The sequence below is a fragment of the Neophocaena asiaeorientalis genome, unplaced genomic scaffold, assembly GCF_003031525.2.
Source record: "Neophocaena asiaeorientalis asiaeorientalis breed wild unplaced genomic scaffold, Neophocaena_asiaeorientalis_V1.1 scaffold517, whole genome shotgun sequence".
Taxonomy (NCBI): Eukaryota; Metazoa; Chordata; class Mammalia; order Artiodactyla; family Phocoenidae; genus Neophocaena; species Neophocaena asiaeorientalis.
This window is the reverse complement of record NW_020172724.1, coordinates 94,084-108,207: the sequence shown is the minus strand read 5'-3', so window position 1 is coordinate 108,207 and position 14,124 is coordinate 94,084. Positions and strand designations below refer to the sequence as shown.

Here is a 14,124-nt window from a genome sequence, read left to right as displayed (position 1 = left end):
GGCGGGTTCCAAATGCAGCCAAGGCTGGGAGCCTTTTCTACAGGTCTTAGCATGATTCAGGGCTGCTTAACCCCAACTGCACATTAATAGGTCTGTCAGAGTGCCTGAACCAGGCTGGTGTGTGCGACCCAGAGGGGGACAGCAGTCGCTTCGGCAGCAGCGGGGGCATGGGGGAGAGTGAATGGGTCCAGCCTCAGAGTTAGGTGACCTCGGTCTGGAATTAGAGACATTAAAGAATCCACATGAGATGCTGTTGGTTTGGCCAGCGGGTCTACGTGCACATAATAAGCTATGGTGTTCTGAAAACCACCGGTGCTGGGGTCATGCCCAGAATCCTGGGGGCTGAGTACAGCCATCAGTGGTTTTTAAAAGCCCCTCGTGGGCTATTAATTCTGAGGCTGGACCCAGTCACCCTCCCCCATGCCCGTGCTGCTGCAGAGGGACCCATGCCTCCCTTTGGGTTCCACGCACCAGCCTGGTTCAAGCACTCTGGCAGAAGTAAGCAGTCTTGAACCTTATTCCCAGCCCAACTCCATGGATGCATTCAGGGGCTGGAGCCACCAGTCTTGGGAGCCAGTAAACCCATTGTACAAACAATAGTGCCACCCAGAAAGTCCAAATAGTGGAAAAGGAGCCAAGGAAAGGGTCACTTTCTCCATTTCTTCTGAAACCCTGATGCCAACTTGCACTATATTTTAGTTTGGTTATGGGCAGGGATCTATGCTAGACTGGGCTTTTTTTTAAAACACCACCTCCATAGCTAGTGGCTGTTTTTATCATCATTTACTCATTGATACACTTGAAAAGTATAAAGACTTTAAATAATGATAAGATCTGGCTCCTTTTGTGTTCTCTAATGTGATGCCCATCTGAAAACTTCGGTAACAAGAAGGACAGATGCAGTCACTTTATTCCCAGTGAAGTCAGCCTTTGGTGCCCTTCCTGAAATAATATCTACCTGAAGCCAACTGGCTGCAGGAAGCCAGCATTTCTGAGTGAATGAGTTTGCTTTCACATTCCGCATCAGGCCCCAGACCCTTGGAAGGTGACTGTGAACTGATTAGAACTGTGAATCCCAGTTATTCAGCCTGCAGACCTCCAGCTCCTGGGGAAACACATTCCCTTCCACCCTTGCCATCTCTGAGGTCTGTAAATTGTGCTTTTCACACAGTCCTTCTCTGAAAGAGTCTGTCACCATAGTACCTGGTGGGGTCTTTTCTCCTGGCAGTGATTTTCATTATCACTCGAGCAGTTTTGACAACACGGTCAGATCACAGTGATTACAGCTGAGCTGGGGCTAAACATCATCACCATTTTGCAAAGCTGGTTTCTTCTCCTCAGCTGAACAGACATCTGAGACCTTCAAGCTTACACCATCACTTAAAATAAGGAGAGGCCCCATCTCCTTGGAGCTCTCATCGCTGCAGATGGAAAACTAGAGAGAACCAGAGGAAAACCCATTATTATCTGATCCCCCAAAATCACCGGTATTGAGGTGTAGGCTATAAACCACACTAACTTCTTCAGCTACGGTTCCTTGGTACAGACCCTCCGACTCAGGAGACACCGAAATGAGCTTTCATTAAAAAGCCCTTTTCTCCCCGGGACCTCTCCTTTCAGGCAAATAAAAATGCTTTTTCTCTCTGTTCTTTTGTTGACTCCCAGGATGGTGGTTGTTATGGTGATCTGTTCTGCAAAGCTCTGAAAACATATAATATGCTTTGTTTTGGAATTTATCGGCTGAGAGATGCTCACCTCAGCACCCCCAGCCAATGCACGAAGAGGTGAGTATGTTTCCACTCCCACCCGCAAGGCAGAGACATAAATGCCCTCTCCTGTCCCCCACGATGAGGGCAAAGGTCCACATACACGCTCTCAACGTGCAGATTACTCTGCCCACGTTAAATCCGTCACTGAGTTTGTTGGTTGTGGGAAGCTTTTTTCTTTAATTACTAATAGCAGATATAAAGACATTGTGGGAAAAATTCAAGTTTTATGGGCTAGTTCCATCCATCACCTAATTACAGAAGTCTGAAGGCAAGCATGTCCTCCAAACTCCTGCTACTGGGATAATTCTGTTGGTACCTAATATAGAAATATTTCATATTGCTACTGTTTAAGGTAAATGGTTCCTTTGCCGTGTCTTAGACACCTATATATATATAATTTTTTTTATTGAAGTATAGTTGATTTGCAATGTTGTGTTAGCTTCAGGTGTACAGCCGAGTGATTCAGTAATACGTGTGTGTGTGTGTGTGTGTGTGTGTGTGTTTTTTCATAGATACCTATCTTTTTACTTAACGTATTTTTCAATTGACTTACTTTTATATATGTATGTTAAAGAAAACTATATATTATTGCCTGAAGCAGAAAAAAATAACATTTCATATATGCTAGCTATATTTTTCTAATATGCATTAAAGTACATTCATAGCAGCCTAAAATTAAAAGTACATCCTAGAATTGCCAAAATCAGTGTGTTCATGTAATATACCCCAGGAAACAATGCCATAGAGATGAGTGTCTCTCAGACCTGCTTGCGTAGTAGAATCACTGCAGGTACTTTTTAAAAGTAGTCCGATGACTCTGACTTAACTGGTATGAAATGAAAATCTGTAGTTTTAATGCCCAGAGATTACAGTTGAGCTGGAGGTGAGCATAATTGCTGTGCACCAGTGGGTTCTCAAAGTTAGATGAACATGAGAATCATCTGTAAAGCTTGTTAAAACACAAATTGCTGGACCCCACGCTCAGTGTCTGACTCAGTAGGTCTTGGGTGGGGTTGCTTAAGAATTTGCATTTTAACAGCAAGGACCTACTGTATAGCACAGGGAACTATATTCAGTACCTTGTAATAACCTGTAATGGAAAAGAATCTGAAAAAGAACATTATATATATATATAGAGAGAGAGAGAGAGAGAGAGAGAGAGCTGAATCACTTTGCTGTACACCTGAAACTAACACAACATTGTAAGTCAGCTACACTTCAATTAAAAAAAAAGAATTTGCATTTTTAGGAAGTTCCCAGATGATGCTGATATGCCTGGCCTGAGGACCTCAATTTTGAAATCCCCTGCTAGAAACGAAACAAAGTGATTTTTAGTTATGTCTGGTGTTAACCAGGGAAAAACATGATCAAATTGAGGAGAACAGTTAAAGCCTGAGGGACACATAGGCAGGGAGGTGTTTTATATTCTTCCATTAAGTGACATCCTCTACCAAGGTTGATTTTTAAAAGCTAAAGAGGGAGGGAGGACTAAGATTTTGCTAGATCATGGTAAACAAAGATCCTGTGACATATGTCTGAGATTGTGAGAACATTCTAGAATGAGAGATGCAGTGCAGTCCTGGAAACCTCCTGCATGCCCTCGGGCCACTCAGGATCAGAAGGGAACTTGATATTGTATTGAAAGGGGTACGTAGACCACAGGAAGTACCGTTTGGTTCTCCCATGACTGGCGCTAATTCAGCATCTCCGCCAGGGCTCATGGCTGACTTCCTCTGTTGAGCTAAACAGAGGAAGAGTTTGTTCCACTTGGAAGATACTGTTTAAGGCCTTGGACCAGCTGGAAGTCCACCTCCCAGATCCTCGGGTAGACCTGGTTTGGTTCAGAGGTGAAATCTCCACCGAGTTATCCTCATTCTATGACCTCTTTGCTCTCCGCGTCCAGGTATGTCATCACCAACCCCCCGTACGAGTTTGAGCTCGTGCCGACGGACCTGATCTTCTGCTTAATGCAGTTTGACCACAACGCCGGCCAGTCCCGGGCCAGCCTCTCCCATTCCTCCCACTCGTCCCAGTCCTCCAGCAAGAAGAGCTCCTCCGTTCACTCCATCCCATCCACAGCAAACCGACAGAACCGGCCCAAGTCCCGGGAGTCCCGAGACAAACAGAAGTACGTGCAGGAAGAGCGGCTCTGATATGTGTATCCACTGCCTCCGTGTGTGAAACTGTATCTGCCACTCATTTACCCAGTGGGTGTTTCCAACAGTAACTTCCCCCGTTTTCCCCTGTAGTCCCCCCCTTTTCTTTACACATATTTGCATATGTATGATAGTGTGCATGTCATTTTTATTCCACCACCATAAAACCCTTGAGCACAACAGCAAATAAGCAGACGGACCAAAAGTTATTTATGATTCTAGGGGAAAAATAACTCTAAGGCATGCTCCAGACATAAATAGCTCACTGCAGGAATGAGTTCACAGATAAGAAGGGAGCGCTTGTGATCCACGTCAGTTATGCAAAGCAAGTTTAGTTAATGTAGAAGAACAGTTTATTCTGATGTATAAGGATTATCAGGGTGCTTTGGGTTTTCTTTTTGTTGTTGTTTTTTCTTTCTCTTGTTTTTTTTTTTTTTTTTTTATATACACACAATAATATATACACACGTTTATTTGAAACAAGCAACCAAAACATATTGGTTGTTTCCACTCTCTGGGCCGAAATATCGCGAAGTATTTGAAAGGCTTTTGCTATTTGTGTAGATGATCAGGGTTCTTTGGGTTTTTTTTTTTTTTTTTTTTTTTTTTTTTTTTTTTTTTTTTTTTTTTTTTTTTTATATACACACAATAATATATACACACGTTTATTTGAAACAAGCAACCAAAACATATTGGTTGTTTCCACTCTCTGGGCCGAAATATCGCGAAGTATTTGAAAGGCTTTTGCTATTTGTGTAGATGATGAAGCACCTGCTTGTTAGAACATTGGTTGGCATGTGGGATCTTCCCGGACCGGGGCACGAACCTGCGTCCCCTGCATCAGCAGGCGGACTCTCAACCACTGCGCCACCAGGGAGGCCCGGAGATTTTTTTAGTTACTCACCAAGGCCTTTTGTCCCAGAGCTAGCTTCCTTTGGGAGTTCATATGAACATTTCTTCCCTTACTGTGGAGGAAAGAATAGTTCCCTTCGTGGAAGTATCAAATGCTAGTCATTTAATTTAAGTGAAAAGAGGTTTGATTGCATATTAAATTGTTATTCTGTCTCCTTATGCTGCCATATGAATAGCTGTTTTTTCCTCTCACTTTTGACATTTGGGATGAAAAGCCATATGTATCATAAATATCAGATGTAAGTCATTAAAAACTGCCTTCCTGGGACTTTTACATTTTTAAAAGGTGAATTACTTACCTTATGTACAGAATAAATAATGCTCAGGAAAGAGCAAGTATTTTTCCATACATTCTCAGGGGACCTTTTTCCTCCCCTTTGTTTGATTAGTTAGGGCCCTAATGCCAGCGAGGAGCAAGGGCTGGGGCCGCGGTAGAGAGAGGAAGATGAACCCAGCGGCAGATCATGTTTTTCCAGGAGCCGACACGCTAAATAAATCAGAATGTAGGAGGATCAAGCCACAGTTGACTCAACAAAGACAAAAGCCAGCTACTACCTTCAGCTGCATGATGCTGGCTGTCCCAAAGCAGAAAGCTGGTGGGAAAATTCCTCATCGTCAATTTCTTTAACGTAGCCAATCCACTTAGGCAGGTGAATGACAGTAATAGAGAATGACCCCCTTGTCATTACCAGATGGGAGAGAAGAAAAAGAGTGCGACAGTGAGCCAAACGCATTTTGGTATAATTATTTTTTCTTTCATTTTCTTTCTTTTTTTAATGTTAGTAAGCGTGAGGGAAGAGGTAGAGAAATAACCCTTTTTCCAACAGACAGTTGTCAGGTATTTTATGTATGCAGATCATGCTTTAGGCAGTATAGTACTTCTTAAAAGTTGGCCAACTCCACCATGACCAAATTCTTGTATGGATGGACTAGCCCTGGGCTGCTATATACGTATTTGAAATGTTTACTTGAAAACAAATTCCATCAAACAGCGTAGGGTGGAGGGGAGGAGAAAAACGTCACAGCTGTAACCATCTCTAAAAAGGTGTTTTTATGGTGAATGTTTTGGGTTTAGATTTTGGATCCCCTGTCCCCCCACCCCCACCCCAAGCATGATAGTTTTGGAGATTTGCTTGCTGTGTGAATTGACAAGCACTTTTACTGACAAAATGGTGAGGCTCAGTCAGAACGTCCGTCCCCACACCCAAGACAGAGCAGTGCAGTGTTGCAGTCAGTATTGGGTGGGGAATCATTGTATACATGTATATTAAAAAGCCCTATGAGTGGAAAACTTTTTTCAAATTATTTTTGTCCCTATATATATTGATTTATATATTACATACAACTATCTTTTTATATATAACTATATATATACACATATATACAGATATGTGTGTGTGTGTGTATATATACACACACACACACACACACACACACACACACACACACATATCCCCTAGTTTTGGATCATGAAGAGCTCTTCATGCGTTCTTTGCAAAGGAGGTTATAAAGTTATGCCCTCAGAACATTTATAACTATAAGAATGTGCCAGTTAAAGTGCTCAACAGGAAATATGACAGTTTAAAAGCATTGTAAAACTCACATAGCTTACTTCTCTCTCTAAAGTGCAACAAGGATGAATAGAATGGGCCAAGGTATGACAATTAATGGTTCTGCATGACCTAGCCACTGCTGGGGGTTTTCTTCTATAACGTTGTCCTTGTGAAAACTTTTGTGAAATTAAAAAAAAAAAAAAGGAGTTACAAATTTTATTCTGTTATTGGTTTGTTTATTTTTATTTCTATTGTTCTGTTTGTGGTTTTATTTATTTATTTTGCTTTTTTTTTCCTCCCCCTCCCCCCGCCTCTTCCCTTCCTTCTTCTCCACCTTCCTCCACTTTCTAAATCGCTCAGCGCAATGAGGCTGTCCTGCTGCTACCGCTAGACCCCTTAGAGTTTGTTTTGGTGTTCCTGGGTTTGGGGTTGGGTGATCTGGGGGAAACTTCTCTCCATCTGGCTTGCCTTTCAATCTGCACGTGGCCTCCCTGCCCACCTTGGTACCTTGCTCCAAGTCCAACAGCATTTTCCCATCAAGAAACCCAGCTTCCTCCACTTCCCCCCATTATCACCACTCCAACCCAGTCCCCCATCAGTCTGTCCACATTTCTGTGTTTATCTTGGCAAGACCGACTAAATCAAGTGATGATGCCAGGTGGTAAGCTTTTCTGGAAAACATTTGCAGCTATTCCACTTGGCAAACTTGCTCCTTGGTCAATAGTTTACCCTCCTTTCAATTTAAACCAGGAGGGTTATTAATGGTAAAGAGCATTGGTCTCCTTGCAGTTGGATCAGTATGACCCCCAAATTAAAACTGTTCGGCTGGATATATCAACTCAATAGCCCACACCCAGTCATCTGGGGGTTGATGATTCAGTCTCTATATTACCTGGATCTCTTCTCCCACCTGCCTTTCAGCCATTTGTGAAATCCCAACCAGAGACTGGGCAGATAGAGAGAAGTAAATCCAAAATGTGTTTTTTATACAATCTGTTAGCAGCTCTGATGAGAGGACCTTGTGACGGGAATGGAGTGGGAACAGACTGTGACTTGTGATGAAATTTTGGGATTTTCCCTGGACTTCAGGCATACAGTTGAGAGTTGATTGTACTTGGCTAATGATATATTCAGTGATGAAAAAGGTATCATTATTACTTCTATTTTTTATGAGCCCAAACTACTATATTGTTCTTTCCTCAATTGAATGAAGAATCTCTTCCATGGGTTTTCATGTGACCCCAAACTTCTCATCCTTCTTTCAGGTTCTCTTAGGAAGGAGGCATACAAGGTTTTCGTATGACGTCTCTCCTCTTCCCCCTTTCCACCCAAAAAATAAGCAAGTAGGTCAGGGTGGAAAGCGAAAGGGTTTTTGAAGAGAAAGGATGTGCACTTAAAGAGAACAATAGCTAGAAACTCAATTATCTGCACCATTCTAAAAGAGGAGCAGTTTGTAAGCCATTCAGTTCAGTTTGTTGTAGGCTTTGAAAGGGGTGAACCTTAAGTAGGTGGATAGACCAGGAGGCCCAGTGAAACCCTCTCAGCCTCAGCACTCAGGTGATCATGAAATCAACATCCCTAATACCTGCTACCCAGGGTCCTTCCTGAAGCCAGTTCAAACGGATAAAGAGAAACTTGGACCCTTATAGTTAGATTTCTACCATTATTGGGAGAGGTTTCAAATTCTATTATGAATATTACAGGTTATGACCCAGAACCTTACTCTCAACAGGTGCCCAATAAATATCTTTGAAATAAATTGACCTTAAAAATTCTTATACCTTGAATCGTTTGATAAGTTATCTTCACCTCCTTGGCTTAGCCAATTTCAAGGAATGCCTGTAGATGGTTCACAATGCTGTCATGCTGTTGGCACTTTCTCAAGCTGAGTACACAGCTTCTGAGAAAGGGGAACACCCCCCGTAAGTTCACTGAGTGGAGAGACTGACTCTGCCTCCCGCCAGCACCCTCAAGGTCCCAGACGACCAGAGGAACCTTTTGACGGGCTCTCCTTCAGCATGGGAAAAGCCGAAAGGTGTCTGCATCCCAATAGAGACAATTAAATCTACCCGCCAGGTTCCTATAGCAACAGGCTCCTGAAGGAGAAGGAAGAGAGTGCAGAAACTTCAGGGCCTCCGGAAGTCAAGACAGGGTAAAAAAATCAATGTCTCAATCAGCTTCTTTCAGCCCACCCCTGCTTTGTCATAAGGTGATGAATTAGCTGTGGGCACCTGTCACTAACTTGGTAGACTATCTCCCACCAGGAGACCGTACATCCATCACATAGGGAGGTGAGAGGGATCACCCCCTACCGCCTGAAAGGGAGGAGTGAAAAGTCCACCCTTAGGGTGTCAGCTGGATCAAGCCACAGAAGAGGGCCAGGAGGGAGCAGTTGTTCGGCCTAGGGAATGGCAGCATCAGCCTTACAGTTAAAAGGGGCAAAGAGAGTTATACTGGACAATCGCAAAGGAGCGAGACAGTTTTCATAAGTAAAAACTGCTCTGGTTCTGGTGCAGTTTTCATTTCTGTGCGGTAACCATACTTTGCCCACGGAGAGGAAAGGAGGCAGTGTGTGTGGGTGGGGTCCTCTGGCACCTCGGGGTCTGCTAGGCAGGGGGCGGGGGGAGGCCAGAGCAGCTCTCAGAAGTGTGAGATGTGAAACCACACAGCGTTACCTTTGAAGGCTTGAGCTCCTTGTTAGCTCTTACTGTTCTCCACTGTTATCTCTATCCAAATGGAATCTTTCCCTTTCAAGCCCTTTCTCTCTGAACTTCAGCTTGTGGTACAGCGAGAAAAGGCCCAATTATTCCAAGCACCTTTGCTGTGTCATCATCTCCCTTTTCATGCTCTCTTCTCTGGAGAGTAGAGACGTGAAAAGGCCAAATCCCACAGCACTGACAACCCACAGAGCCAGCAAAGAGACTCTGTTGTCACAGTGCAGCCTGTTGCTCTGCTTCTGGGTCCCCAGGCAGTTATATGTCAGCCCAGGTCTCAAGCCCTTCCCTGCCGTAGCCTACTCCCTTGGGATTCCTCATGGCTGGACGAAGTCCTGACCCTTATTCCAGACCCTTGAATGTCAGTGATGAAAGTAGCAATGGAAGACGCAGATGGCTTGCAGGCAGGGTAGGGCCCCTGTCAAGTTGAAAGCCAATATTTCAGACACAAGTACCACTGAAGGGTGTCACTCCTGCCTCTCCTCCCCTTCCCAAGGAAGGCTACCCAACCGAATCCTTCTCCATCTTCTCTGCTGCCAAAATCCCCTTTCTTCTGGCCAGCACCCAAGTTTATACGCCTCAGTTCTCCACCCTAGTTTATCTGCAATCACACCAAGAGGTATCACCTATCCTTATGTTGTCCTTTAGCACTGAGAGTACTCGTATCCATGCTGACCTTATACTAAAAACTAACAAACGCCAAGTGCTTACCATGGGCTAGACACTCTTCCAAGCACTTTATGTATATTAGCTCATGCAATTCTCGAGATAACCTCAGATGTAGATGCTGTTAGTATTTCCATTTGAAAGATAAAGAATCCAAGGGACAGGTTTGTTCAAAGTCACCCAGCCAGGAAGTGCCAGAGAAGTATTTAAAACTAAAGTCCATGAACTTTGTGCTATAATGCCCCCTAATATTACTAATAATACTGATAGTCTTAACAGTTCACATTGACTTACCATGTATGTGGATAAGTGCTTCACGGACAGTAGCCCCTTTCATCCAAACAACACCCTTAGGAAGGTCCATTAGCCCCATTTTACAGATGAGAAACTGAAGTTAAGATAAATTATGTAACAACCCGCTCGGAGCCACACAACTAGCACATGAGAGAACCAGATCCCCTTGACCTTAACCTACTGCTCTATGCCATCTCCGTGGTTGCAGTGGATGGCTCATGGCATGGCTGGCCTTGATAGGTGACACCTCCCAATGGCAGTTATTTTCTGGGTTTGATCTCGTTCTACCAGATCACTTGCCACAGACTGTTAAATGCCACTCCTTCCCTGACTTCAGGCAGGTCCCACAGTCTGTTCACAGTGATGACATCATGCATCACATCTTCAAGAAGCTTATTAACAAATGGATTTCTTTTTCTTTGGCAGGGAGGAGGCCCTCAAAACCAGATCCATTGCCCTTCTCATCCTAGGGATGAAAACAAAGCCCCCAGAAATCTTTTTGGCTCGTGGGATGAGGCAGGGGGAGGAGACCAGCTCAGGGATTTGGATCGACCCTGGACCACTTCAGCACTCACGTGAATTCCTTCCCTGAGTACTCTTCCTTAAGGCCAATTTTGTAGGCACCCAGTGGTGCGGCTCCTTTGGAAGGCACAGTTCGATAAACCAAAGTGTCATTGTCATAGCAAAGCTCTCTCCATTGGGGCAGGATGACTGGCAATCGTTAAAGTGTGGTTCCTCTCAAGCCCTTTGGGAGAAACACCTTTGCCCCCAGACATTTTAGTAAAACGCTCAGAGCATTCATCTATCTCCATTTCTTCAACATCATATCTAACCAAGTCTCCAACAAAACAGCTGTTTACATCTTACGAGGCCCCCGAATTAAAAAGCCTGTTTCTCAGGCATAACGGAAACCTCAGCTCGTCACCAGGATACACTTTAACGCAACTCCTTTTTGTGTTGACGCTGAATGGCCAAAACACAGGGAGAACTCTGCTTAGATTCTCTTTATGGCAAGAAATGCAAAAGGACAGAGAGAGAGAAGCTTAAATGGGGAAATAATGCTCTCTTTCTTACAGACAGCAGGAGGAAATTGATACTCTCCCTGCCGTGGAAGGTCAAAATGCCAACTTTGAATTGAACTGTAAAGATTAAATTCTGAACAGTTACCCTCTGCAGCAGTTGTAAAAATTTCAGCAAATTGCAGCTGTCTTAGGTCTTTCACCCCGAAGGCCTACTCATTTCCATCAGTAGAGTTCCCTCTCCCTTCCAACCTGGCATGTCCAACCTAGCACTAAATCCCTTTGCAAAATCTGGCCACAAAAGGGCGCGGCCAAAATCAAGGGCAGCTCAGGCAAACAGCACAGACACTGGGTTCAGCTCTTCTGAAAATCATCTTTATACATAAACCATTGGAAAAAGTCATAGTTTGAAATTGTTTCAGCGGCCTGGCAATGCTTTTAAAACATAATCATCATACTTTACTCCTCTCTGAAAGGTTAGTTTAATCGTAGATCACAAAAAAATTGGTTTCCACAAATGCATAATGGTTCATCTGTGTCACACTTGAACTAAATGCTTTTTTAAATGGAGCTGAAATTATTTTGATGTGTACACAGTCCCGGATTTCTATACAACCTTTTTTAACCAGCCCATCAGGAACCTTGCCTCTACAGCCTCATTAATAATTCAGATGTGCTGATGACTTTAAAAGATCTATGGAATTGAAGCTTAGGGGAAAAAAAAAGCTCTGCTTGACAAAAAGATAAATGAATGTAGAAAGAAGCTGTAGGAGTCTGGCAAGCTGTAGATCATCTCAGAACAGATTGTAACTTTATCATTCTGTCAGGGGGAATAATTTAAAGCACTTAATCAGTTAGCTTCACCGTGAGGATGTAGCATTATGAATTCGTATCGTCCAATCTGTTCAAATCAAAGTGAACTTAATTATAATAGGTGAGAGAGCCAGTGCAGGAAGGAGAGAGAGGGGTGGAGAATGATCCAAGAGGCAGGAAGTTTCCTGGGGGGTGTAAACCAAGCTGCTGAGCAAAGGTTAGTGAGTGAGCTTTCACCAAGGCTCATCCTGGCTCCAGCTCGGTGTCTACAACGGGGGCTCAGGGCACTGGACACAGCAAGAGGAAGCATGGTCCAAGGAGAGACAAGCAGAGTGGTCATGAGCTGACCATACATACCGGATCTATAAATCATTAGCCATGCAGGGACGGACACACACACACACACACACACACACACACACACACACACGGTCCTCTATCATGATCAAGCCAGGTGAGCAATTTTGTTAACGTATTCATCCAGGACCACTGACAAGGCAGTTATGAATTGCTCTGATAGGCAGAAAAGAAGGCCGGAGAGGCCATTGTCTCTATAGCCGTGGGTGTGCTTGAAAGCTTTTTCCCTTTTTCTTTACTTCTCCTAAGCTACTAAAAGGAGGCATACGATTCTCAAGTTAGAATGCATTATTTGCCCCAGTCCCTTTGTATCTGTACACATGGCTGATTTCCCAGAAAATTCCAGTCGTAGAAAGAGGCGGGGATGAGGGCTGAGTCTTATGAAATAGCACTAAACGGCCAGGAGGACGCTAGGCCATTTTCATCCTCACCCCAGCCTCTGAATGCCCTGACTCAGCATTCTCTTTCAGCCATCTCTGGATTTAGGGTGGAAATGAAATGCCAAGACTTCGTCAAGCTCCCTTGTTGACAGCTTGGGTGATTATAGTTGGTTAAGATAGTGCCACTAGGAATCCTTTTCATAACTTTAGAGCAACATAGAGTTTTCTTTCTCGAAATTAAAGCCATCGCAAAAGCCTCTGAAAACATTGGTTGCTATTCTAATTTTTCACCCTCATTGACCAGCAAAAATCTGTGGGCTTACTTTAAGATCCCCAAAACTGGCTGCAGAAGAAACAAAAGAGTGGTATGATTGAGATTTACCTCTAAGTATGCTTGTACAAGCAAAGAAGGAGGTCCTGCATAAGATTCTATGGCTCAGTCTGTGGAAGGGACAATGTCCCTCAGTCTCCACTCAAATCAGCGGATGCACAAATCTTTCTTTAGGTGCAATGCCCATACCTAATATTTGTTATATTCGCCATCTCCTCACCACCAAAGCTTTTTAGGCCAAGAAAGGAACCCCAGAGAACACTGCCAGAGTTAGTCTCCCAACCCCTCTTTATTCTCTGAAGTCCACCCCTGGTGCCTCCAAGTCCCAATAGCCCATTGGTTCATCACTTGCTACGGGCAGCTGAGGTATGTTTCAGGTTCCGGGGTTCTCCCTACACTGCACTGTCTCTCTTACCAATTACTCACTGTCAGCTTCTCTCGATTACCTCTTTTGCATTTTTCAATGAACTTTCCAAAGTCTTTGCCCTAGGACTAACTAAGCTTCTCATTTCTCCTTCTTGTTCTCTATCCGTTTTGCCCTTTAGCAGAAAAGAAATGGTTTACAGATGAACCGGATAATGCCTATCCCAGAAACATTCAAATCAAGCCCATGAGTACCCACATGGCTAACCAGATCAACCAATATAAATCCACAAGCAGCTTGATTCCACCAATCAGAGAAGTTGAAGATGAATGTTGACTCCCAGGAGACCAGAACTATTTTTTTTAAAGCCTGACAAACTTCATAAATGGTGACGTGACTTTTCTTCCTCTTACATGCTGAATCACTGGTGGAAACGTTAGGATAAGCGAGAATTGCAAGAAAAATAAAGTAGACAGATCTTTCTCTTTGCCTTGAACATTGCTTCCATGTATTTTGGAAAAGAAAATGATTTCATTTATATATGAACATACTAAAATAGTCATGTATAGCCTCTAGCATTTTAAATTATTTTTATTTATTAGAAGGAAAATATATTTTTTCTTTTTCTCCCATTGTCATATATATATTCCCTATATCTAACAATGCAAACTCAAAAGGAATGTGGCCAGACTCCTTATGCATATTTCTCTTCTTTCTCTCTTTTTCTTTGAGGAGAATGATGGTCACCACCACAGTTAATTATAATTAAGGGGAATGGATTATTAAGACAACTTTA

At 43.4% G+C, this 14,124-nt stretch overlaps 1 protein-coding gene across 3 annotated transcripts in view; it reads left to right on the top strand.

Annotated features, from left to right (window-relative positions):
• Nucleotides 1-13,713, top strand: part of KCNMA1 (potassium calcium-activated channel subfamily M alpha 1) — a 731,098-nt gene extending 717,385 nt beyond the window's left edge. The window contains exons 26-29 of one of the 3 annotated variants that reach the window (XM_024740254.1): nucleotides 1,666-1,784; nucleotides 3,673-3,897; nucleotides 6,464-6,492; nucleotides 13,513-13,713. In XM_024740254.1, coding sequence (XP_024596022.1) covers nucleotides 1,666-1,784; nucleotides 3,673-3,897; nucleotides 6,464-6,492; nucleotides 13,513-13,664 — 525 coding nt within the window. In that variant the 3' untranslated portion in view covers nucleotides 13,665-13,713. Of the gene's footprint in view, nucleotides 1-1,665; nucleotides 1,785-3,672; nucleotides 4,465-6,463; nucleotides 6,493-13,509 lie in introns of those variants that run through there. The other 2 variants (XM_024740255.1, XM_024740253.1) reach the window with 2 other exon arrangements.
• Nucleotides 13,714-14,124: the final 411 nt, after the last annotated feature.